This window comes from Entelurus aequoreus, linkage group LG19, assembly GCF_033978785.1.
Source record: "Entelurus aequoreus isolate RoL-2023_Sb linkage group LG19, RoL_Eaeq_v1.1, whole genome shotgun sequence".
Taxonomy (NCBI): Eukaryota; Metazoa; Chordata; class Actinopteri; order Syngnathiformes; family Syngnathidae; genus Entelurus; species Entelurus aequoreus.
In genome coordinates, this window is record NC_084749.1 from 8,822,957 (window position 1) to 8,847,972 (window position 25,016).

At 36.6% G+C, this 25,016-nt stretch overlaps 1 protein-coding gene across 1 annotated transcript in view; it reads left to right on the forward strand.

Annotated features, from left to right (window-relative positions):
* Positions 1–20,236, forward strand: part of alkal1 (ALK and LTK ligand 1) — a 53,594-nt gene extending 33,358 nt beyond the window's left edge. Inside the window, exons 7-10 of the mRNA XM_062027810.1 lie at positions 2,012–2,053; positions 8,228–8,308; positions 11,850–11,924; positions 19,073–20,236. Of these exons, the coding sequence (XP_061883794.1) occupies positions 2,012–2,053; positions 8,228–8,308; positions 11,850–11,920 (194 nt within the window). The 3' untranslated portion in view covers positions 11,921–11,924; positions 19,073–20,236. The remainder of the gene's footprint in view (positions 1–2,011; positions 2,054–8,227; positions 8,309–11,849; positions 11,925–19,072) is intronic.
* The last annotated feature ends 4,780 nt before the right edge of the window (positions 20,237–25,016 follow it).

Below are 25,016 nucleotides of genomic sequence, written 5' to 3' on the forward strand. Positions count from 1 at the left end.
CACAACAGATGACATGTGTTGTGTATGTGTGTGTATGATTATTTGTACATTGATGTTACATCCATGATGTCGTTCACAACAACACAACAGAAGACATGTGTTGTGTGTGTGTGTGTGTATGATTGTTTGTACATTGATGTTACATCCATGATGTCGTTCACAACAACACAACAGATGACATGTGTTGTGTGTGTGTGTGTATGATTATTTGTACATTGATGTTACATCCATGATGTCGTTCACAACAACACAACAGATGACATGTGTTGTGTGTGTGTGTGTGTATGATTGTTTGTACATTGATGTTACATCCATGATGTCGTTCACAACAACACAACAGAAGACATGTGTTGTGTGTGTGTGTGTATGATTGTTTGTACATTGATGTTACATCCATGATGTCGTTCACAACAACACAACAGATGACATGTGTTGTGTGTGTGTGTGTGTGTGTATGATTATTTGTACATTGATGTTACATCCATGATGTCGTTCACAACAACACAACAGAAGACATGTGTTGTGTGTGTGTGTGTGTGTGTGTGTGTGTATGATTATTTGTACATTGATGTTACATCCATGATGTCGTTCACAACAACACAACAGATGACATGTGTTGTGTGTGTGTGTGTGTGTGTATGATTATTTGTACATTGATGTTACATCCATGATGTCGTTCACAACAACACAACAGAAGACATGTGTTGTGTGTGTGTGTGTGTATGATTGTTTGTACATTGATGTTACATCCATGATGTCGTTCACAACAACACAACAAATGACATGTGTTGTGTGTGTGTGTGTATGATTGTTTGTACATTGATGTGACATCCATGATGTCGTTCACAACAACACAACAGAAGACATGTGTTGTGTGTGTGTGTGTATGATTGTTTGTACATTGATGTTGCATCCATGATGTCGTTCACAACAACACAACAGAAGACATGTGTTGTGTGTGTGTGTGTATGATTGTTTGTACATTGATGTTGCATCCATGATGTCGTTCACAACAACACAACAGAAGACATGTGTTAAAAATAACTTGTACTGTTTTTCCATAAACATATCATGTTGTAAAAAAACAATGTTCTGGCAACTAATCTGCCAGATTTTTCCGTTAAAAGCTGGCATTGTCTTGCTGAAATAAGCAGGGGCGTCCATCATAACGTTGCTTGGATGGCAACATATGTTGCTCCAAAACCTGTATGTACCTTTCAGCATCACAGATGTGTAAGTTACCCATGTCTTGGGCACTAATACACCCCCATACCATCACAGATTCTGGCTTTTACACTTTACGCCCAGAACAGTCCGGATGGCTCTTTTCCTTTACGGTCCGGAGGACACGACGTCCACAGTTTCCAAAAACAATTTGAAATGTGGACTCGTCAGACCACAGAACACTTTTCCACTTTGCATCAGTCCATCTTAGATGAGCTCGGGCCCAGCTAAGCCGACTGCGTTTCTGGGTGTTGTTGATAAATGGTTTTCGCCTTGCATAGGAGAGTTTTAACTTGCACTTACAGATGTAGCGACCAACTGTAGTTACTGACAGTGGTTTTATGAAGTGTTCCTGAGCCCGTGTGGTGATATCCTTTACACACTGATGTTGCTTTTTGATGCAGTACAGCCTGAGGGATGGAAGGTCACGGGCTTAGCTGCTTACGTGCAGTGATTTCTCCACATTCTCTGAACCCTTTGATGATATCACGGAGCGTAGATGGTGAAATCCCTAAATTCCTTGCAATAGCTGGTTGAGAAAGGTTGTTCTTAAACTGTTCAACAATTTGCTCAGGCATTTGTTGACAAAGTGGTGTGTTGCCGGCATCAAATTCTAAAGTTAATGATTATTTGCAACAAAAAAAAAAAAGTTGATCAGTTTGAACATCAAATATGTTGTCTTTGTAGCATATTCAACTGAATATGGGTTGCAAATCATTGTATTCCGTTTATATTTACATCTAACACCATTTCCCAACTCCTATGGAAACGGGGTTTGTAAAACAAGTCTATGGAGAAAATGATGGCCTCCCACTAATTCAACGTTATGGTGAGTTTTCATTCTTCATGCACTTATTTGCTATATTTATCTGCCACGGCTTGTGAAAATAATGCTTGCGGCCACCTGCGCGTTATTCTCCCAAACTAATGTTCCTTCTCCGCACCATGACAACATTTCACTCCCATTTGTGTCAATTACCCTGATATTAGTCTGCCTTTATCAGCACATTACGTTTTATTGGCCAAATTGTGCGACTCCCTCCGCACGCAACTCAAATATGCTTCATTACTTTTGTTGGTTTTAGTGATTAATAATCAGGCAGGCTCGCGTCGTGTCAAATAAAAAGTGGTAACCATGGCGACGTCCCAGACTTCTAGTAGACATCTTTTTATAATGCCAAAACCCACCTTTTTAAACTGGCTTTTAAACCTTCAAGGTTTTATTTTTTTCAAGCCTTGTATTTTTATTCTGTTTTTAAGTTAATGACTGATATCTGTCGCATTTATTGCTTTTTGTCAAATTATGTACATTTTACTTGTATTATTTATCTGTCGCATTTATTGCTTTTTGTCAAATTATGTACATTTTACTTGTATTATTTATCTGTCGCATTTATTGCTTTTTGTCAAATTATGTACATTTTACTTGTATTATTTATCTGTCGCATTTATTGCTTTTTGTCAAATTATGTACATTTTACTTGTATTATTTATCTGTCGCATTTATTGCTTTTTGTCAAATTATGTACATTTTACTTGTATTATTTATCTGTCGCGTTTATTGCTTTTTGTCAAATTATGTACATTTTACTTGTATTATTTATCTGTCGCGTTTATTGCTTTTTGTCAAATTATGTACATTTTACTTGTATTATTTATCTGTCGCATTTATTGCTTTTTGTCAAATTATGTACATTTTACTTGTATTATTTATCTGTCGCATTTATTGCTTTTTGTCAAATTATGTACATTTTACTTGTATTATTTATCTGTCGCATTTATTGCTTTTTGTCAAATTATGTACATTTTACTTGTATTATTTATCTGTCGCGTTTATTGCTTTTTGTCAAATTATGTACATTTTACTTGTATTATTTATCTGTCGCGTTTATTGCTTTTTGTCAAATTATGTACATTTTACTTGTATTATTTATCTGTCGCATTTATTGCTTTTTGTCAAATTATGTACATTTTACTTGTATTATTTATCTGTCGCATTTATTGCTTTTTGTCAAATTATGTACATTGTACTTGTATTATTTATCTGTCACATTTATTGCTTTTTGTCAAATTATGTACATTTTACTTGTATTATTTATCTGTCGCGTTTATTGCTTTTTGTCAAATTATGTACATTTTACTTGTTTAATTTATCTGTCGCATTTATTGCTTTTTGTCAAATTATGTACATTTTACTTGTATTTATCTGTCGCGTTTATTGCTTTTTGTCAAATTATGTACATTTTACTTGTATTTATCTGTCGCGTTTATTGCTTTTTGTCAAATTATGTACATTTTACTTGTATTATTTATCTGTCGCGTTTATTGCTTTTTGTCAAATTATGTACATTTTACTTGTATTATTTCTGTCGCATTTATTGCTTTTTGTCAAATTATGTACATTTTACTTGTATTATTTATCTGTCGCATTTATTGCTTTTTGTCAAATTATGTACATTTTACTTGTATTATTTATCTTTCGCATTTATTGCTTTTTGTCAAATTATGTACATTTTACATGTATTCTTTATCTGTCGCATTTATTGCTTTTTGTCAAATTATGTACATTTTACTTGTATTATTTATCTGTCGCACTTATTGCTTTTTGTCAAATTATGTACATTTTACTTGTATTATTTATCTGTCGCACTTATTGCTTTTTGTCAAATTATGTACATTTTACTTGTATTTATCTGTCGCATTTATTGCTTTTTGTCAAATTATGTACATTTTACTTGTTTTATTTATCTGTCGCATTTATTGCTTTTTGTCAAATTATGTACATTTTACTTGTATTATTTATCTGTCGCATTTATTGCTTTTTGTCAAATTATGTACATTTTACTTGTATTATTTATCTTTCGCATTTATTGCTTTTTGTCAAATTATGTACATTTTACTTGTATTATTTATCTTTCGCATTTATTGCTTTTTGTCAAATTATGTACATTTTACATGTATTCTTTATCTGTCGCATTTATTGCTTTTTGTCAAATTATGTACATTTTACTTGTATTATTTATCTGTCGCACTTATTGCTTTTTGTCAAATTATGTACATTTTACTTGTATTATTTATCTGTCGCACTTATTGCTTTTTGTCAAATTACTTACATTTTACTTGTATTTATCTGTCGCATTTATTGCTTTTTGTCAAATTATGTACATTTTACTTGTTTTATCTATCTGTCGCATTTATTGCTTTTTGTCAAATTATGTACATTTTACTTGTATTATTTATCTGTCGCATTTATTGCTTTTTGTCAAATTATGTACATTTTACTTGTATTATTTATCTGTCGCATTTATTGCTTTTTGTCAAATTATGTACATTTTACTTGTATTATTTATCTGTCGCATTTATTGCTTTTTGTCAAATTATGTACATTTTACTTGTATTATTTATCTGTCGCATTTATTGCTTTTTGTCAAATGATGTACATTTTACTTGTATTATTTATCTGTCGCATTTATTGCTTTTTGTCAAATTATGTACATTTTACTTGTATTATTTATTGTAAAGTGTCTTAAGTTTTTAGAAAAGTGCTTTTAAATTAAATGTATCATTATTTTTACTATTATAAAACGCAAAGTCCTTAAAGGTTTATTTATAATTTTGCATTTCATTCACAATCCCTATAAGACAGGGGTGTCCAAACTTTTTCCACTGAGGGCCGCACACGGAAAAATTAACTCATACGGGGGCCATTTTGATATTTTTCATTTTCAAACCATAACAAAATATATGGATTTTGTTTTTTTTTACCTTTAGGGACCATAAAGGGTCTAAGTCATTAAAATGTAAAAAAAAACAAGTCGAATTATTATATATAGGGATGTCCGATAATGGCTTTTTGCCGATATCCGATATTCCGATATTGTCCAACTCTTTAATTACCGATACCGATATCAACCGATACCGATATCAACCGATACATGCAGTCGTGGAATTAACACATTATTATGCCTAATTTGGACAACCAGGTATGGTGAAGATAAGGTACTTTTTTTAAAATAATAATAAAATAAGTTAACTAAATTAAAAACATTTTCTTGAATAAAAAAGAAAGTAAAACAATATAAAAACAGTTACATAGAAACTAGTAATGAATGAAAATGAGTAAAATTAACTGTTAAAGGTTAGTACTATTAGTGGAGCAGCAGCACACACAATCATGTGTGCTTACGGACTGTATCCCTTGCAGACTGTATTGATATATATTGATATATAATGTAGGAACCAGAATATTAATAACAGAAAGAAATGGGGGAGGGAGTTTTTTTGGGTTGGTGCACTAATTGTAAGTGTATCTTGTGTTTTTTATGTTGATTTAATAAAAAATAAAAAAATAAAAATAAAAAAAAAGATACAGATAATAAAAAAAACGATACCGATAATTTCCGATATTACATTTTAACGCATTTATCGGCCGATAATATCGGCCTGCCGATATTATCGGCCGATAAATGCGTTAAAATGGAGATGGCCTAAAACATTATTTTTTTAAATTGCTTTTCATAAAACAAAATATTTTTTTCAATGTACATATATTTTTTATACATTTTTTCAAATTATAAATCAATTTAAAAGTGGGATAAATAAGAATCACGATTCAGATGTGAAGCAATTTTGACATCCCTAATTATATATATATTTTTTTTTAACGCTTACAGTAAATCTCTACAGTATATCAACTTCAGGTTGAAATAAAGTTAAAAAAACAAAGACAACTTTGTTTTTTATAATAAAAGTGAAATATGCAGTATTTCCCCCACTGCCCAAAACATTCAAAAAGCAATGTTTGATGTGAAGTAATTTAGAGCCTTAAAAAGATCAATAATGCAGGACACCATTCATTATTACTAGAGATGTCCAATAATATCGGTCTGCCGATATTATCGGCCGATAAATGCGTTAAAATGTAGTATCGGAAATGATCGGTATCGTTTTTTTATTATCAGTATCGTTTTTTTTTTGTTTTTTTGTTTTTTTTTATTAAATCCACATAAAAAACACAAGATACACTTACAATTAATGCGCCAACCCAAAAAACCTCCCTCCCCCATTTACACTCATTCTTTCTGTTATTAATATTCTGCTTCCTACATTATATATCAATATATATCAATACAGTCTGCAAGGGATACAGTCCGTAAGCACACATGATTGTGCGTGCTGCTGCTCCACTAATAGTACTAACCTTTAACAGTTAATTTTACAAATTTTCATTAATTACTAGTTTCTATGTAACTGTTTTTATATTGTTTTACTTTCTTTTTTATTCAAGAAAATGTTTTTAATTTATTTATCTTATTTTATTTGATTCATTTTTTTAAAAAGTACCTTGTCTTCACCATACCTGGTTGTCCAAATTAGGCATAATAATGTGTTAATTCCACGACTGTATATATCGGTTGATATCGGTATCGGTAATTAAAGAGTTGGACAATATCGGCATATCGGATATCGGCAAAAAGCCATTATCGGACATCCCTAGTAATAATCATTGAAGAATGGAACGTGACATTTGTCGATATAAACAAATAATTATAGTTGCATATTATTTACACATACAAAGTCTCCAAGGTAGATTAGAAAGTATACAGTACCAAACGTGTCCGCATCGTTCAACTTACTGCATCATAAAAATTATTTTTATTTATACAGATAATTATGATCATACAGTTGTTCTTTAGTAATATTTATACATTATTTTAGAAATATAAAAGTAAAATGGAAAAAAAAACATACTTTTTTTGAACATATTAGCCCTAAATTCTATTTTTTTCCCCCTTGTAATATTTTTTTAGTTCTGGTAATTAGGACTGTTTGCCTAAAATCCTTTTTTTTTTTTTTCTTGTGGTATGCACATACAAAGTCTCCAAAACAGAAGTGTTTTAGAATGTATCCAGTAACAAACGTGTCCGCATCATTCAACTTACTGCATCATGAACCATTGTACTCATTTATTTTTTATTTATACAGATAGCTGCGACTTTATTTAGCTAAAATCATACAGTTTTTCTGTAGTAATATTTCTACATTATTTTAGAAATATAAAAGTAAAATAAACTAACTTATTTAACCATATTAGCCCTAAATTCTATTTTTTACTTGTTTTTTTTATTTATTCTGGTAATCAAGACCATTTGCCTTCAATAAAAAAATGTTGTCGTGTACACATACTAGGTTTTCAAGGTAGAAGCGTATTACAAAGTATCCAGTAACAAACGTGTCCGCATCATTCAACGTACTGCGGCATAAACTATTGTGACCACTTGGTCACGAGTCATTTATTTATTTATTTATACAGATATTTATGACTTTATTAGGCTAAAACCATACAGTTGTTCTCTAGTAATATTCATATATTATATTTTTTTATTCTGGTCATGAGGACTATTTGCCTAAAATCCCCAAAGGCAGAAGCGTACTAGAAATAATCCAGTAACATCTGTGTCCGCATCATTCAACTTACTGCATCATGAACTATTGTAGTAATTTATTTTTTATTTATACAGATCACTATGACTTTATTAGGCAAAAATCATACACGTTTTTCTGTAGTAATATTTCTATATTATTTTAGAAATATAAAAGAAAAATGATACTTATTTAATCGCATTAGCCCTAAATTCAAATTTTTTTTTCTTGTAATATTTTTTTTTAATTCTGGTAATTAAGACTATTTGCTTAAAATCCTTTTTTTTTTTTGTAGTGTACACATACCAAGTTTTCAAGGTAGAAGTGTATTTCAAAGTATCCAGTAACCAGCGTGTCCGCATCATTCAACTTACTGCATGATGAACTATTGTAGTATTTTTATTTATTTGTACGGATAACTATACCTTTTTATTAGCTTGGTGAATGGTTGTGACCAGCAGGTGAGAATTGATTCTGAATCACAATGGAATGATGAGTTATAGAGAAAATATTTGTATTTTTTGCTGATGAGATCTTTGTTTTTGTTTGTTTGTTTTTGTTTGTTTGTTCTTCCAAGCAGGACCGGTCAAGTTCTCATCAGAATGCAGGACTGGCTTTGACAGACTTTACCACAACACCAGGGATTGTTCCAGACCAGCATGTACGTAGCACACCTTCGCTGCACGTGATGTAATATCCTGGTGCACGGCCCAAACATTTGGCGGGCAAACAAGTAACATGTAATGTCTTGTTTTTACAGTAAAAACTTTTTTTTTTAAAGTTGCAGGAATTTTACTGTAAAATTCACTGTTTTTTTTTTTTACAGCATATATTTATTTTTTTTACAGTAAAAAAAAAACTGTCAGTTCACTCGGCAGAATTTTACTGTAAAATTGACTGTTTTTTTTCCCCACTGTAAATAGAAAATGTATTTTTTATGGTACAATTCTTTCAACTTGATTTTACCAAAAAACTGTAGATTTTACGGTATACTGTAAATGGCAAATGGTACCGCAATTGTTTTTACAGTAAAAACTGTCGGCTTAGTTGCCAGAATTTGACTGTAAAATTTACTGTAAATAGAAAATGGTGTTTTTTATGCTAAAATTCTGCTAACTGAGCTGCCAGTTTTATACCATAAACAAGTGTAGATTGTACGGTGTTTTACTGTAAATGGCAAAATGGTACCAAAGGTTGTTTTTTTTACAGTAACAAAACTGGCAACTCAGTTTTACTTTAATTTTACTGTGAAATTTACATTGGGGTTTTTTTTCACTGTAAATAGAAATGTTTTTGTGCTAAAATTCTGCCAACTAAGATGGCAGTTTTTTACTATAGAAATTTTTTTTTACAGTAAAAAAAAAATTTGGACGAAATCTATGGTCAAAAGCAGTGGTGCTGTTTCCATTTACAGTAAAATGCTGTAAAAACATATATTAAACATATATTGTGTATAAAGTATATACTGTAAATGTTTTCAATTTACATTAATGCACTGTAAAAAATGGGCATAAATTTTACAGTAAAAAAAAAAAATAGCTGTCGCCAGAATTTTGCGGTAAAAAAACACTGGTACCGTTTTTCAATTTACAGTAATGCACTGTAAAAACAGGGATGGTAGATTTTTACAACTAAAAAAAAAAATTGCAGTTAAGTCACCAGAATTTTGCAGTAAAAACAGTGTTACCGTTTTTTCAATTTACAGTAATGCACTGTAAAAAATGGGCATAGATTTTACAGTAAAAAAAAAAAGGAGCAGCTAAGTCGCCAGAATTTTGGGGTTAAAAAAACGCTGGTACCATTTTTCAATTTACAGTAATGCACTGTAAAAACAGGGATTGTAGATTTTTACTATAAAAAAAAAAGTAGCTAAGTCGCCAGAATTTTGTGGTAAAAATAACAGTGGTACCGTTTTTACACTTACAGTAATGCACTGTAAAAAATGGGCATAGATTTTACGGTAAAAAAAAAATTGCAGCTCAGTCGCCAGACTTTTGTGGTAAATATAACAGTGGTACTGTTTTTTTTATTTTTTTACAGTAATGCACTGTACAAAATGGACAGATTTTACGGTAAAAAAAAAAAGTAGCTGTTAAAAGTCGCCAGAATTGGAACATAAAAACAACAGTGGGACCGTTTTTCAATTTACAGTAATGTACTGTAAAAAATAGGCATAGATTTTACAGTAAAAAAAAAAAAAAGTAGCAGCTAAGTCGCCAGAATTCTGCGGTAAAAACAGTGGTACTGTTTTTTCATTTACAGTAATGCACTGTGAAAAATGGACAGATTTTACGGTAAAAAAGTATGTCGCCAGAATTTGAACGTAAAAACGTGGTACCGTTTTTCAATTTACAGTAATGCACTGTAAAAAAAATGGGCATAGATTTTACGGTAATAAAAATTGCAGCTCAGTCGGCAGAATTTTGCGGTAAAAAAACACTAGTACCGTTTTTCAATTTACAGTAATGCACTGTAAAAACAGGGATCATAGATTTTTACGTTTAAAAAAAAAAAAGTAGCAGCTAAGTCGCTAGAATTTCGCGGTAAAAATAACTGTGGTACCGTTTTTACATTTACAGTAATGCACTGTAAAAAAAAATGGGCATAGATTTTACGGTAAAAAAAATTGCAGCTAAGTCGCCAGACTTTTGCGGTAAATATAACACTGTTACTGTTTTGTTTTTTTATTTACAGTAATGCACTGTAAAAAATGGAGAGATTTTATGGTAAAAAAAAAAAAAAAAAGTAGCAGTTAAAAGTCACCAGAATTTGAACTTAAAAACAGTGGTACTGTTTTTCAATTTACAGTAATGCACTGTAAAAAATTGACAGATTTTACGGTTAAAAGTCGCCAGAATTTTTACGTGAAAACAGTGGTACTGATTTTCAATTTACAGTAATGTACTGTAAAAAATGGGCATAGATTTTAGATTTTTTTTTTTTTTAAATTGCATCTCAGTCGCCAGAATTTTGCGGTAAAAAAACACTGGTACCGTTTTTCAATTTACAGTAATGCACTGTTTAAACAGGGATCGCAGATTTTTACGTTTAAAAAAAATGTATCTGTGGTACCGTTTTTACATTTACAGTAATGCACTGTAAAAAAATGGGCATAGATTTTACGGTAAAAAAAAAATTGCAGCTCAGTCGCCAGACTTTTGCGGTAAATATAACAGTGTTACTGTTTTTTTTAATTTACAGTAATGCACTGTAAAAATGGACAGATTTTACGGTAAAAAAAAACAAAAGTAGCAGTTACAAGTCACCAGAATTTGAACTTAAAAACAGTGGTACTGTTTTTCAATTTACAGTAATGCACTGTAAAAAATGGACAGATTTTACAGTAAAAAAAAAAAAAAAAGTAGCAGCTAAGTCGGCAGAATTCTGCAGTAAAAACAGTGGTACCGTTTTTTAATTTACAGTAATGCACTGTAAAAAATTGACAGATTTTACGGTAAAAAGTAGCAGTTAAAAGTCGCCAGAATTTTTATGTGAAAACAGTGGTACTGTTTTTCAATTTACAGTAATGTACTGTAAAAAATGGGCATAGATTTTACGGTAAAAAAAAATTGCATCTCAGTCGCCAGACTTTTGCAGTAAAAATAACAGTGGTACTGTTTTTTTATTTTTTATTTACAGTAATGCACGCTGAAAAATGGACAGATTTTACAGTAAAAAACAAAAAAAGTAGCAGCTCAGTCGCCAGAATTTGAACATAAAAACAGTAGTGGTGTAAAAACCACTTAAATGTACGGTAACATTCTGGCAACCAGGTTTTTTTTTCATTGTAAATTGTATAGATGTGTATTTGAGACCCCTGCTCTACGGTAAAGTTGTGACTTTCTCATTCTCTGTGGGGGGGAAAAAGGGGGAATCTTGCTGGCCAGGCTCCGCCCACTTCCTGTCATGACAACCACTTCGAAAGTTAGCATCCTCCGAGTGTCAGATTAGAAAACAATGTGATGAAACGTGCAGGTGACACTTTTAAAGCAGCAGGAAATGATCTTTTTGGATGTTGTGAGGTTGAAATGTGAATAAAAGATGAATCTGCCACATTTTCACATTATAGCTGACTAAGCACATTTCTGTGACGGCGTGTTAAAATGAACTGCTTTCATTTTTAGAACATGAGTTGGCCGATTAATAAAAACAATTATGCTGTCATCTTACTTTCTTAACAACCTTTGTCCTTTCCCTTCCAGACTATAAAAGATGTGCCAGGTTGCTGACACGGTTAGCCATGAGTCCTCTCTGCACGCCATCGTACACCTGAACATGTGAGTTAGTCCTCTCTGCACGCCATCGTACACCTGAACATGTGAGTTAGTCCTCTCTGCACGCCATCGTACACCTGAACATGTGAGTCAGTCCTCTCTGCACGCCATCATACACCTGAACATGTGAGTCAGTCCTCTCTGCACGCCATCATACACCTGAACATGTGAGTTAGTCCTCTCTGCACGCCATCGTACACCTGAACATGTGAGTTAGTCCTCTCTGCACGCCATCGTACACCTGAACATGTGAGTTAGTCCTCTCTGCACGCCATCATACACCTGAACATGTGAGTCAGTCCTCTCTGCACGCCATCATACACCTGAACATGTGAGTTAGTCCTCTCTGCACGCCATCATACACCTGAACATGTGAGTTAGTCCTCTCTGCACGCCATCATACACCTGAACATGTGAGTCAGTCCTCTCTGCACGCCATCATACACCTGAACATGTGAGTTAGTCCTCTCTGCACGCCATCGTACACCTGAACATGTGAGTCAGTCCTCTCTGCACGCCATCGTACACCTGAACATGTGAGTTAGTCCTCTCTGCACGCCATCATACACCTGAACATGTGAGTTAGTCCTCTCTGCACGCCATCGTACACCTGAACATGTGAGTTAGTCCTCTCTGCACGCCATCGTACACCTGAACATGTGAGTCAGTCCTCTCTGCACGCCATCACACACCTGAACATGTGAGTTAGTCCTCTCTGCACGCCATCGTACACCTGAACATGTGAGTTAGTCCTCTCTGCACGCCATCGTACACCTGAACATGTGAGTCAGTCCTCTCTGCACGCCATCACACACCTGAACATGTGAGTTAGTCCTCTCTGCACGCCATCACACACCTGAACATGTGAGTTAGTCCTCTCTGCACGCCATCGTACACCTGAACATGTGAGTTAGTCCTCTCTGCACGCCATCATACACCTGAACATGTGAGTTAGTCCTCTCTGCACGCCATCATACACCTGAACATGTGAGTTAGTCCTCTCTGCACGCCATCGCACACCTGAACATGTGAGTTAGTCCTCTCTGCACGCCATCATACACCTGAACATGTGAGTTAGTCCTCTCTGCACGCCATCGTACACCTGAACATGTGAGTCAGTCCTCTCTGCATGCCATCATACACCTGAACATGTGAGTTAGTCCTCTCTGCACGCCATCATACACCTGAACATGTGAGTTAGTCCTCTCTGCACGCCATCATACACCTGAACATGTGAGTTAGTCCTCTCTGCACGCCATCATACACCTGAACATGTGAGTTAGTCCTCTCTGCACGCCATCGTACACCTGAACATGTGAGTTAGTCCTCTCTGCACACCATCGTACACCTGAACATGTGAGTTAGTCCTCTCTGCACGCCATCATACACCTGAACATGTGAGTTAGTCCTCTCTGCACGCCATCGTACACCTGAACATGTGAGTTAGTCCTCTCTGCACGCCATCGTACACCTGAACATGTGAGTTAGTCCTCTCTGCACGCCATCGTACACCTGAACATGTGAGTTAGTCCTCTCTGCACGCCATCGTACACCTGAACATGTGAGTCAGTCCTCTCTGCACGCCATCGTACACCTGAACATGTGAGTCAGTCCTCTCTGCACGCCATCACACACCTGAACATGTGAGTTAGTCCTCTCTGCACGCCATCATACACCTGAACATGTGAGTTAGTCCTCTCTGCACGCCATCACACACCTGAACATGTGAGTTAGTCCTCTCTGCACGCCATCGTACACCTGAACATGTGAGTTAGTCCTCTCTGCACACCATCGTACACCTGAACATGTGAGTTAGTCCTCTCTGCACGCCATCGTACACCTGAACATGTGAGTTAGTCCTCTCTGCACGCCATCATACACCTGAACATGTGAGTTAGTCCTCTCTGCACGCCATCATACACCTGAACATGTGAGTTAGTCCTCTCTGCACGCCATCGCACACCTGAACATGTGAGTTAGTCCTCTCTGCACGCCATCATACACCTGAACATGTGAGTTAGTCCTCTCTGCACGCCATCGTACACCTGAACATGTGAGTCAGTCCTCTCTGCATGCCATCATACACCTGAACATGTGAGTTAGTCCTCTCTGCACGCCATCATACACCTGAACATGTGAGTTAGTCCTCTCTGCACGCCATCATACACCTGAACATGTGAGTTAGTCCTCTCTGCACGCCATCATACACCTGAACATGTGAGTTAGTCCTCTCTGCACGCCATCGTACACCTGAACATGTGAGTTAGTCCTCTCTGCACACCATCATACACCTGAACATGTGAGTTAGTCCTCTCTGCACGCCATCATACACCTGAACATGTGAGTTAGTCCTCTCTGCACGCCATCGTACACCTGAACATGTGAGTTAGTCCTCTCTGCACGCCATCGTACACCTGAACATGTGAGTTAGTCCTCTCTGCACGCCATCGTACACCTGAACATGTGAGTTAGTCCTCTCTGCACGCCATCGTACACCTGAACATGTGAGTCAGTCCTCTCTGCACGCCATCGTACACCTGAACATGTGAGTCAGTCCTCTCTGCACGCCATCGTACACCTGAACATGTGAGTTAGTCCTCTCTGCACGCCATCGTACACCTGAACATGTGAGTTAGTCCTCTCTGCACGCCATCGTACACCTGAACATGTGAGTTAGTCCTCTCTGCACGCCATCGTACACCTGAACATGTGAGTTAGTCCTCTCTGCACGCCATCGTACACCTGAACATGTGAGTTAGTCCTCTCTGCACGCCATCGTACACCTGAACATGTGAGTTAGTCCTCTCTGCACGCCATCATACACCTGAACATGTGAGTTAGTCCTCTCTGCACGCCATCATACACCTGAACATGTGAGTGCAATATGATGACTCATCTTTTCACGTCAGCACTCGTGTACGTCATCACACTAACAAAACATCACGTGCTAACGTTAGCGACACCAGCTAACGCACTTTTGTTGGATATAGGTTTGTATATAGAATATGTATATAATTTGATTCAGTAGAGTGGTATATATATAATATGTATATAATTTGATACAGTAGAGTGGTATATACAGAATATGTATATAATATGATACAGTAGAGTGGTATATACATGTGTATACAATATGATACAGTACAGTGGTATATACAGAATATGTATATAATATGATACAGTACAGTGGTGTATACAGAATATGTATATAATATGATACAGTACAGTGGTATATACAGAATATGTATATAATATGATACAGTAGAGGTATATACATAATGTATATAATATGATACAGTACAGTGGTACATACATGTGTATACAATATGATACAGTACAGTGGTATATACAGAATATGTATATAATATGATACAGTAGAGATATATACAGAATGTATATAATATGATACAGTACAGTGGTACATACACGTGTATACAATATGATACAGTACAGTGGTATATACAGAATATGTATATATGATACAGTACAGTGGTATATACAGAATATGTACTATATATATGATACAGTACAGTGGTATATACAGAATATGTATATATGATACAGTACAGTGGTATGTACAGATGTATACAATATGATACAGTACAGTGGTATGTACAGATGTATACAACATGATACAGTACAGTATGTACAGATGTATGCAATATGATACAGTACAGTGGTATGTACAGAATGTATATAATATGATACAGTACAGTGGTATATACATGTGTATACAATATAATACTGTACAGTGGTATATACATGTGTATACAATATAATACAGTACAGTGGTATGTGAAGTGAAGTGAATTACATTTATATAGCGCTTTTTCTCAAGTGACTCAAAGCGCTTTACATAGTGAAACCCAATATCTAAGTTACATTCAAACCAGTGTGGGTGGCACTGGGAGCAGGTGGGTAAAGTGTCTTGCCCAAGGACACAACGGCAGTGACTAGGATGGCGGAAGCGGGGATCGAACCTGCAACCCTCAAGTTGCTGGCACGGCCGCTCTACCAACCGAGCTATACCGCCCACTACAGTACAGTGGTATATACAGAATATGTATACATGATACAGTACAGTGGTATGTAAATATGTATACAATATGATACAGTGCAGTGGTATATACAGAATATGTATACATGATACAGTACAGTGGTATGTAAATATATATACAATATGATACAGTACAGTGGTATATACAGAATATGTATACAATATGATACAGTACAGTGGTATGTAAAGATATATACAATATGATACAGTACAGATATATATACAATATGATACACTACAGTGGTATGTACAGAATATGTATATTATATGAGTCAGTACAACACAAATGTCCACTACAGTGGACGCTTGATTTTGGTCAATATCTTTTGTCAGTTACACATTTTTGGAGAACAAAAAGCCCTGATATGTGTAACCCAAATGTCCACTGCAGTGGACACTTCAATGTTGGTCTATTCCAACACATTTGGGTGGGTTATGTGTAACCCAAATGTCCACTGCAGTGGACGTTGGTTGTCAGGAGACGAGCAGGTCCACAGGACAACCTTTCACATTCCAGCACTGGAAGTTGTTCCAGTCAGGGAGGATGAAACTGCGGTTTAGTCCAGAACTTGTCCACAGTCCAGCATGACTCAATGAAGTGTGGTTTAGTCCAGAACTTGTCCACAGTCCAGCATGACTCAATGAAGTGTGGTTTAGTCCAGAACTTGTCCACAGTCCACCATGACTCAATGAAGTGTGGTTTAGTCCAGAACTTGTCCACAGTCCACCATGACTCAATGAAGTGTGGTTTAGTCCAGAACTTGTCCACAGTCCAGCATGACTCAATGAAGTGTGGTTTAGTCCAGAACTTGTCCAGAGTCTAGCATGACTCAATGAAGTGTGGTTTAGTCCAGAACTTGTCCACAGTCCAGCATGACTCAATGAAGTGTGGTTTAGTCCAGAACTTGTCCAGAGTCTAGCATGACTCAATGAAGTGTGGTTTAGTCCAGAACTTGTCCACAGTCCAGCATGACTCAATGAAGTGTGGTTTAGTCCAGAACTTGTCCAGAGTCTAGCATGACTCAATGAAGTGTGGTTTAGTCCAGAACTTGTCCACAGTCCAGCATGACTCAATGAAGTGTGGTTTAGTCCAGAACTTGTCCACAGTCCAGCATGACTCAATGAAGTGTGGTTTAGTCCAGAACTTGTCCACAGTCCAGCATGACTCAATGAAGTGTGGTTTAGTCCAGAACTTGTCCACAGTCCAGCATGACTCAATGAAGTGTGGTTTAGTCCAGAACTTGTCCACAGTCCAGCATGACTCAATGAAGTGTGGTTTAGTCCAGAACTTGTCCACAGTCCAGCATGACTCAATGAAGTGTGGTTTAGTCCAGAACTTGTCCACAGACCAGCATGACTCAATGAAGTGTGGTTTAGTCCAGAACTTGTCCACAGTCCACCATGACTCAATGAAGTGTGGTTTAGTCCAGAACGTGTCCACAGTCCAGCATGACTCAATGAAGTGTGGTTTAGTCCAGAACTTGTCCACAGTCCAGCATGACTCAATGAAGTGTGGTTTAGTCCAGAACTTGTCCACAGTCCAGCATGACTCAATGAAGTGTGGTTTAGTCCAGAACTTGTCCACAGACCAGCATGACTCAATGAAGTGTGGTTTAGTGAAGAACTTGTCCACAGTCCAGCATGACTCAATGAGGTGTGGTTTAGTGAAGAACTTGTCCACAGTCCAGCATGACTCAATGAGGTGTGGTTTAGTCCAGAACTTGTCCAGAGTCCAGCATGACTCGATGAAGTGTGGTTTAGTCCAGAGTCCAGCATGACTCGATGAGGTGTGGTTTAGTCCACAGTCCAGCATGACTCAATGAAGTGTGGTTTAGTCCAGAACTTGTCCACAGACCAGCATGACTCAATGAAGTGTGGTTTAGTGAAGAACTTGTCCACAGACCAGCATGACTCAATGAAGTGTGGTTTAGTGAAGAACTTGTCCACAGTCCAGCATGACTCAATGAGGTGTGGTTTAGTGAAGAACTTGTCCACAGTCCACCATGACTCAATGAGGTGTGGTTTAGTCCAGAGTCCAGCATGACTGGATGAGGTGTGGTTTAGTCCAGAGTCCAGCATGACTGGATGAGGTGTGGTTTAGTCCAGAGTCCAGCAGGACTGGATGAGGTGTGGTTTAGTCCAGAGTCCAGCAGGACTGGATGAGGTGTGGTTTAGTCCAGAGACCAGCAGGACTGGATGAGGTGTGGTTTAGTCCAGAGTCCAGCATGACTGGATGAGGTGTGGTTTAGTCCAGAGTCCAGCAGGACTGGATGAGGTGTGGTTTAGTCCAGAGACCAGCATGACTGGATGAGGTGTGGTTTAGTCCAGAGACCAGCATGACTGGATGAGGTGTGGTTTAGTCCAGAGTCCAGCATGACTGGATGAGGTGTGGTTTAGTCCAGAGTCCAGCAGGACTGGATGAGGTGTGGTTTAGTCCAGAGACCAGCATGACTGGATGAGGTGTGGTTTAGTCCAGAGACCAGCATGACTGGATGAGGTGTGGTTTAGTCCAGAGTCCAGCATGACTGGATGAGGTGTGGTTTAGTCCAGAGTCCAGCAGGACTGGATGAGGTGTGGTTTAGTCCAGAGTCCAGCATGACTGGATGAGGTGTGGTTTAGTCCAGAGACCAGCATGACTGGATGAGGTGTGGTTTAGTCCAGAGACCAGCATGACTGGATGAGGTGTGGTTTAGTCCAGAGACCAGCATGACTGGATGAGGTGTGGTTTAGTCCAGAGACCAGCATGACTGGATGAGGTGTGGTTTAGTCCAGAGTCCAGCATGACTGGATGAGGTGTGGTTTAGTCCAGAGTCCAGCATGACTGGATGAGGACTCTCCAGGCTGCCACTTAGCAGGAGTGATTGCTCTTCATCTTCCTCAGATATTAATGAGAAAATGGTCTGTGGAGTGAATCACGTAATGAGTCGGCCTCTCGGGAACAATCTGTCGGACGTCCACACATCACGTTTGAAGAGCTTCTCCGTGATTCACGCTTGAGTCACGATTTGTGAAGTGGATTAGTCCACTTCATCCTCGTCTTCATCTTCATCATCCGTCACTCCACACTTTACTTAAAGTCTTTGTCCTCACACAGGTGCCGCCATCATGGAACTACGTCTTGCCAAGGAAGTGCCTTCACATCCACACCAGTTACTGTACGTGCGGATATACATACATCTATACATACATCTATATCTATACATACATCTATATCTATACATGCAGATATACATACATCTATATCTGTACATACATCTATATCTATACATACATCTATATCTATACATACATCTATATCTATACATACATCTATACATACATCTATATCTATACATGCAGATATACATACATCTATATGTGTACATATATCTATATCTATACATACATCTATATCTATACATGCAGATATACATACATCTATATGTGTACATACAGCTATACATAAATCTATGTGTACATACATATATACATACAATGTGTACATTCAGATATACATACATCTATGTGTACATACATATATACATACATCTATAAGTGTACATGCAGATATACATACATACAGTATATGTGTACATATATACATCTATGTTTACATGCAGATATACATACATACAGTATATGTGTACATATATACATCTATGTTTACATGCAGATATACATACATCTATATGTTTACATACATATATACATACACCTATGTTTACATGCCGATATACATATTTCTATACATACAGATATACATACATCTACATGTGTACATGCAGATATACATACATCTATTTGTGTACATACATATTTACATAAATCTGTGTACATACGTATATACATAAATCTATAAGGGTACATGCAGATATACATACATCTATATGTGTACAAACATATATACATAAATCAATGTGTACATACATATATACATACATCTATAAGTGTACATGCAGATATACATACACCTATAAGTGTACATGTACATACACCTATGTTTACATGCAGATATACATACATCTATATGTTTACATACATATATACATACACCTATGTTTACATACAGATATACATACATCTGTGTACATGCAGATATACATACATCTATATGTGTACATGCAGATATACATACATCTATATGTGTACATACAGATATACATACAATGTGTACATGTAGATATACATACACCTATATGTGTACATACATATATACAGTACAGTACATACATCTATATTTGTACATACATATATACATACATCTATGTGTACATGCAGATATACATACTGTACATCTATGTGTACATGCAGATATACATACACCTATATGTGTACATAAGTCTATATGTGTACATACATATATACATACATATATACATACATCTATGTGTACATGCAGATATACATACATCTATATGTGTACATACAGATATACATACAATGTGTACATGTAGATATACATACACCTATATGTGTACATACATATATACAGTACAGTACATACATCTATATGTGTACATACATATATACATACATCTATGTGTACATGCAGATATACATACACCTATATGTGTACATAAGTCTACATGTGTACATATGTACATATATACATACATCTATGTGTACATGCAGATATACATACTGTACATCTATGTGTACATGCAGATATACATACACCTATATGTGTACATAAGTCTATATGTGTACATACATATATACATACATCTATGTGTACATGCAGATATACATACACCTATATGTGTACATGCAAATATACATACATATGTGTACATACATATATACATACATCTATAATTGTACATGCAGATGTACATACATCTATAAGTGTACATGCAGATATATATACATCTGTGTATATACATACTGTACATGTATATGTGTACATACATACAGGTATATACATACACCTATGTTTACATGCAGATATACATATTTATATACATACAGAGTTACATAATCTATGTGTACATACATATATACATACATCTATATATATATCTATATGATATACATACATACATCTATATGTGTACATGCAGATATACATACATACATCTATATATACATCTATATGTGTACATGCAGATTTACATACATCTATATCTATACATGCAGATATACATACATCTATATGTGTACATACAGGTATACATACATATATACTGTACATACATCCATATGTGTACATGCAGATATACATACATATATATATATATATATATATCTGTACGTACACGCACAAACATGAATAAGTTCTATTTTTGTTGGCCATTGTTGCTTATCTTTACAATGAACATGACACATTTATTGAGAAGAAGCGACCTACTGTATGTAATATTTGCAGAGTGGACTTATTTGGCTCTGAATGATTTCACCCGCTGAAACGTCTCCATGCTTGTTTTCATTTGGCACTTGAGTGACTGGATGAGCAGGAGCGTCACACCACTGAACAATGAAGACTATTTGAAGCAGAGCAGACGTTGACATGATTGCCAATAAAAGGCGGGACTGGAAGCTGGAATGAAATGCTGTGGAATGTTGGAGAACTAGCATGTTATTAAATGTTATTAAATATTCTTGTAGATGCGCAACTTCCTGCTACATCCTAGATATTTCCTTCTAAAAACCACGAAACCACAAACATTCTGTTTGGAGATACCGAAAATGACCGTATATTCCGGACTATATAAGCCACACCCACTAGATTTTAGAAGAAAAACACATGTTTCCATATATTAGCCGCACCGGACTATAAGTGGCAGATATATATATATTGTGAAATGAGTTATTTACACAGAAATATTCTGTAAATGTTTATTTACACACAACGGTGTATGTAACAGGGCAGTAAAACGGCTGATCAAACAAAACAGAAGTCCTGGTCAGCTAGACAGACTCAATAACTCCACGGTGACGTTTTGGTGAATTTGTGAAAGTGAAACAACACAAAAATAATGTTATTGTAAGTTAATAATGCTAACACAGACACTCGTAAATGTGTTAGCATATTAGCTAAGGCTAACGACGCTAGCTTGATTACATTACGATACCACGTACGAATATACGCACAGACATCCCACATTGGAAGGTTTAGTGAGTAAGAATAGTTTTAGTTATATTGTAAAACTTGCTAACGTTGCTTGGAGTGACGAAGGAAGAATCCTAACAAATAAAATTAGAGGTGTAAGAATAAAATTGGATTTTCGAATGAATCGCGATTCTTATTTGTAACGATTCTTCATCGCTTCAAAAAATTCAATTTTAAAAATTCAATCTGTCCCGTGCAGCCACTCAGACAAATGATGTAGTAGATGTAGATGATCTGTATCTGCTGTAAACTTTAACTTTAGAAAAGTGTGGGATATTAAATGTTGGGGTAAAATGTTATTAAAACCAGTTTTCTTTGAAGTAATATAGAAAAATGTACCAAAGCTGTTTATCTATTTTATGGAGGAATGTCGTTCATCATAGAACTGACATCCAATGTTATTGAAAAAGTATTGATTTTGAAACGAGAATCGAATCGTGCGGCGCCCAAAGATTCACAGCCCTAAGTAGAAACGCTATGGACGGAAGTACATTGTCAACATGCCGTGAGCAAACCGGTCCAGAAGATGGTGCCGTAGCACAAACAACATCCCAACTATCCAGCCCACTGCTTGTGGTTCATGAAAACTATTGAACACTGTCAGGTTAAAACACTGATGACATTTATTAAACAAGACAAGAAGCAAGGAATTAAAACAGAGACAGAATTAAATTTGGCTCAATTGAGGAGAAACGCGTACACCTGTACCCTTGCACAGTGTCCCACCACGCTCTGACGAAAGATAGTACGCCTCCTCTTTTATTTGGACTTTTCCCTGATTACATGGCAACAGCTGTTTCTAAGGGAGGGGGGTCGTAAACAGCCATCGCCTTTGGTTACAGAACAGTTCAAAGAAGAGAACATGTTGAAACAGAAAATAAGCAGATATCAACAGTAAATGAACAAGTGGATTAATAATCAATTTTTACAGTTTGTCCCTCATAATGTAGACAAAATAATAGGTAGATAAATGACACAACATGTTACTGCATATGTCAGCAGACTAATTAGGAGTCCTTGTTGGTTTACTTACTACTAAAAGTCAAGTTGTCTAGTATGTTCACTATTTTATTTAAGAACTAAACTACAATAATAAAATGTACCCTAAGATTTTTTTGTTCAAATAAAGACAACAATGACATTTTTTGTGGTCCTCTTTTATTTTGAAAAGTATCGAAATAAATTGGTAGTGGGCGGAGCCTGGCGGCGACCATCAAAGTGACATCGCTGCACTTAAGACGATCACATGTCCAAACTGACAGAAATATTTTAGGCTGGAGTCTGATCACGGCGAGGAGTTGATATCGACACCAATATCGTCCCCTTGTGGCGGAAAATTATAACGGTCATAACTTCCTTTCACGCGCGCCGATCTTCCTGAAATGTTCCATGTTGGGTCGGACATTGGAAATATGATTTTTATTTCATACAACAATTTAAATCATCAGTCAGCTAAAAACCTCCGAGTTGATATCATCGGGGAAAAGTAGTTTTATGTGACGCTGCTAGGAAATGGCAGCAGATATCATGCGATTCTCTGGCAGCAGATATCATGCGATTCTCTGGTAGCAGATATCATGCGATTCTCTGGCAGCAGATATCATGCGATTCTCTGGTAGCAGATATCATGCGATTCTCTGGCAGCAGATATCATGCGATTCTCTGGTAGCAGATATCATGCGGTTCTCTGGTAGTAGATATCATGCGATTCTCTGGCAGCAGATATCATGCGATTCTCTGGCAGCAGATATCATGCGATTCTCTGGCAGCAGATATCATGCGATTCTCTGGTAGCAGATATCATGCGATTCTCTGGCAGCAGATATCATGCGATTCTCTGGCAGCAGATATCATGCGATTCTCTGGCAGCAGATATAATGCGATTCTCTGGCAGCAGATATCATGCGATTCTCTGGCAGCAGATATCATGCGATTCTCCGGTAGCAGATATCATGCGATTCTCTGGCAGCAGATATCATGCGATTCTCCGGCAGCAGATATCATGCGATTCTCCGGTAGCAGATATCATGCGATTCTCCGGCAGCAGATATCATGCGATTCTCTGGCAGCAGATATCATGCGATTCTCTGGCAGCAGATATCATGCGATTCTCTGGCAGCAGATATCATGCGATTCTCTGGTAGCAGATATCATGCGATTCTCTGGTAGCAGATATCATGCGATTCTCTGGTAGCAGATATCATGCGATTCTCTGGTAGCAGATATCATGCGATTCTCTGGTAGCAGATATCATGCGATTCTCTGGCAGCAGATATCATGCGATTCTCTGGTAGCAGATATCATGCGATTCTCTGGCAGCAGATATCATGCGATTCTCTGGTAGCAGATATCATGCGATTCTCTGGTAGCAGATATCATGCGATTCTCTGGTAGCAGATATCATGCGATTCTCTGGTAGCAGATATCATGCGATTCTCTGGCAGCAGATATCATGCGATTCTCTGGTAGCAGATATCATGCGATTCTCTGGCAGCAGATATCATGCGATTCTCTGGTAGCAGATATCATGCGATTCACTGGTAGCAGATATGCGATTCTCTGGTAGCAGATATCATGCGGTTCTCTGGTAGCAGATATCATGCGATTCTCTGGTAGCAGATATCACGCGATTCTCTGGTAGCAGATATCACGCGATTCTCTGGTAGCAGATATCATGCGATTCTCTGGTAGCAGATATCATGCGGTTCTCTGGTAGCAGATATCACGCGATTCTCTGGCAGCAGATATCATGCGGTTCTCTGGTAGCAGATATCATGCGATTCTCTGGTAGCAGATATCATGCGATTCTCCGGCAGCAGATATCATGCGATTCTCCGGCAGCAGATATCATGCGATTCTCTGGCAGCAGATATCATGCGATTCTCTGGCAGCAGATATCATGCGATTCTCTGGCAGCAGATATCATGCGATTCTCTGGTAGCAGATATCA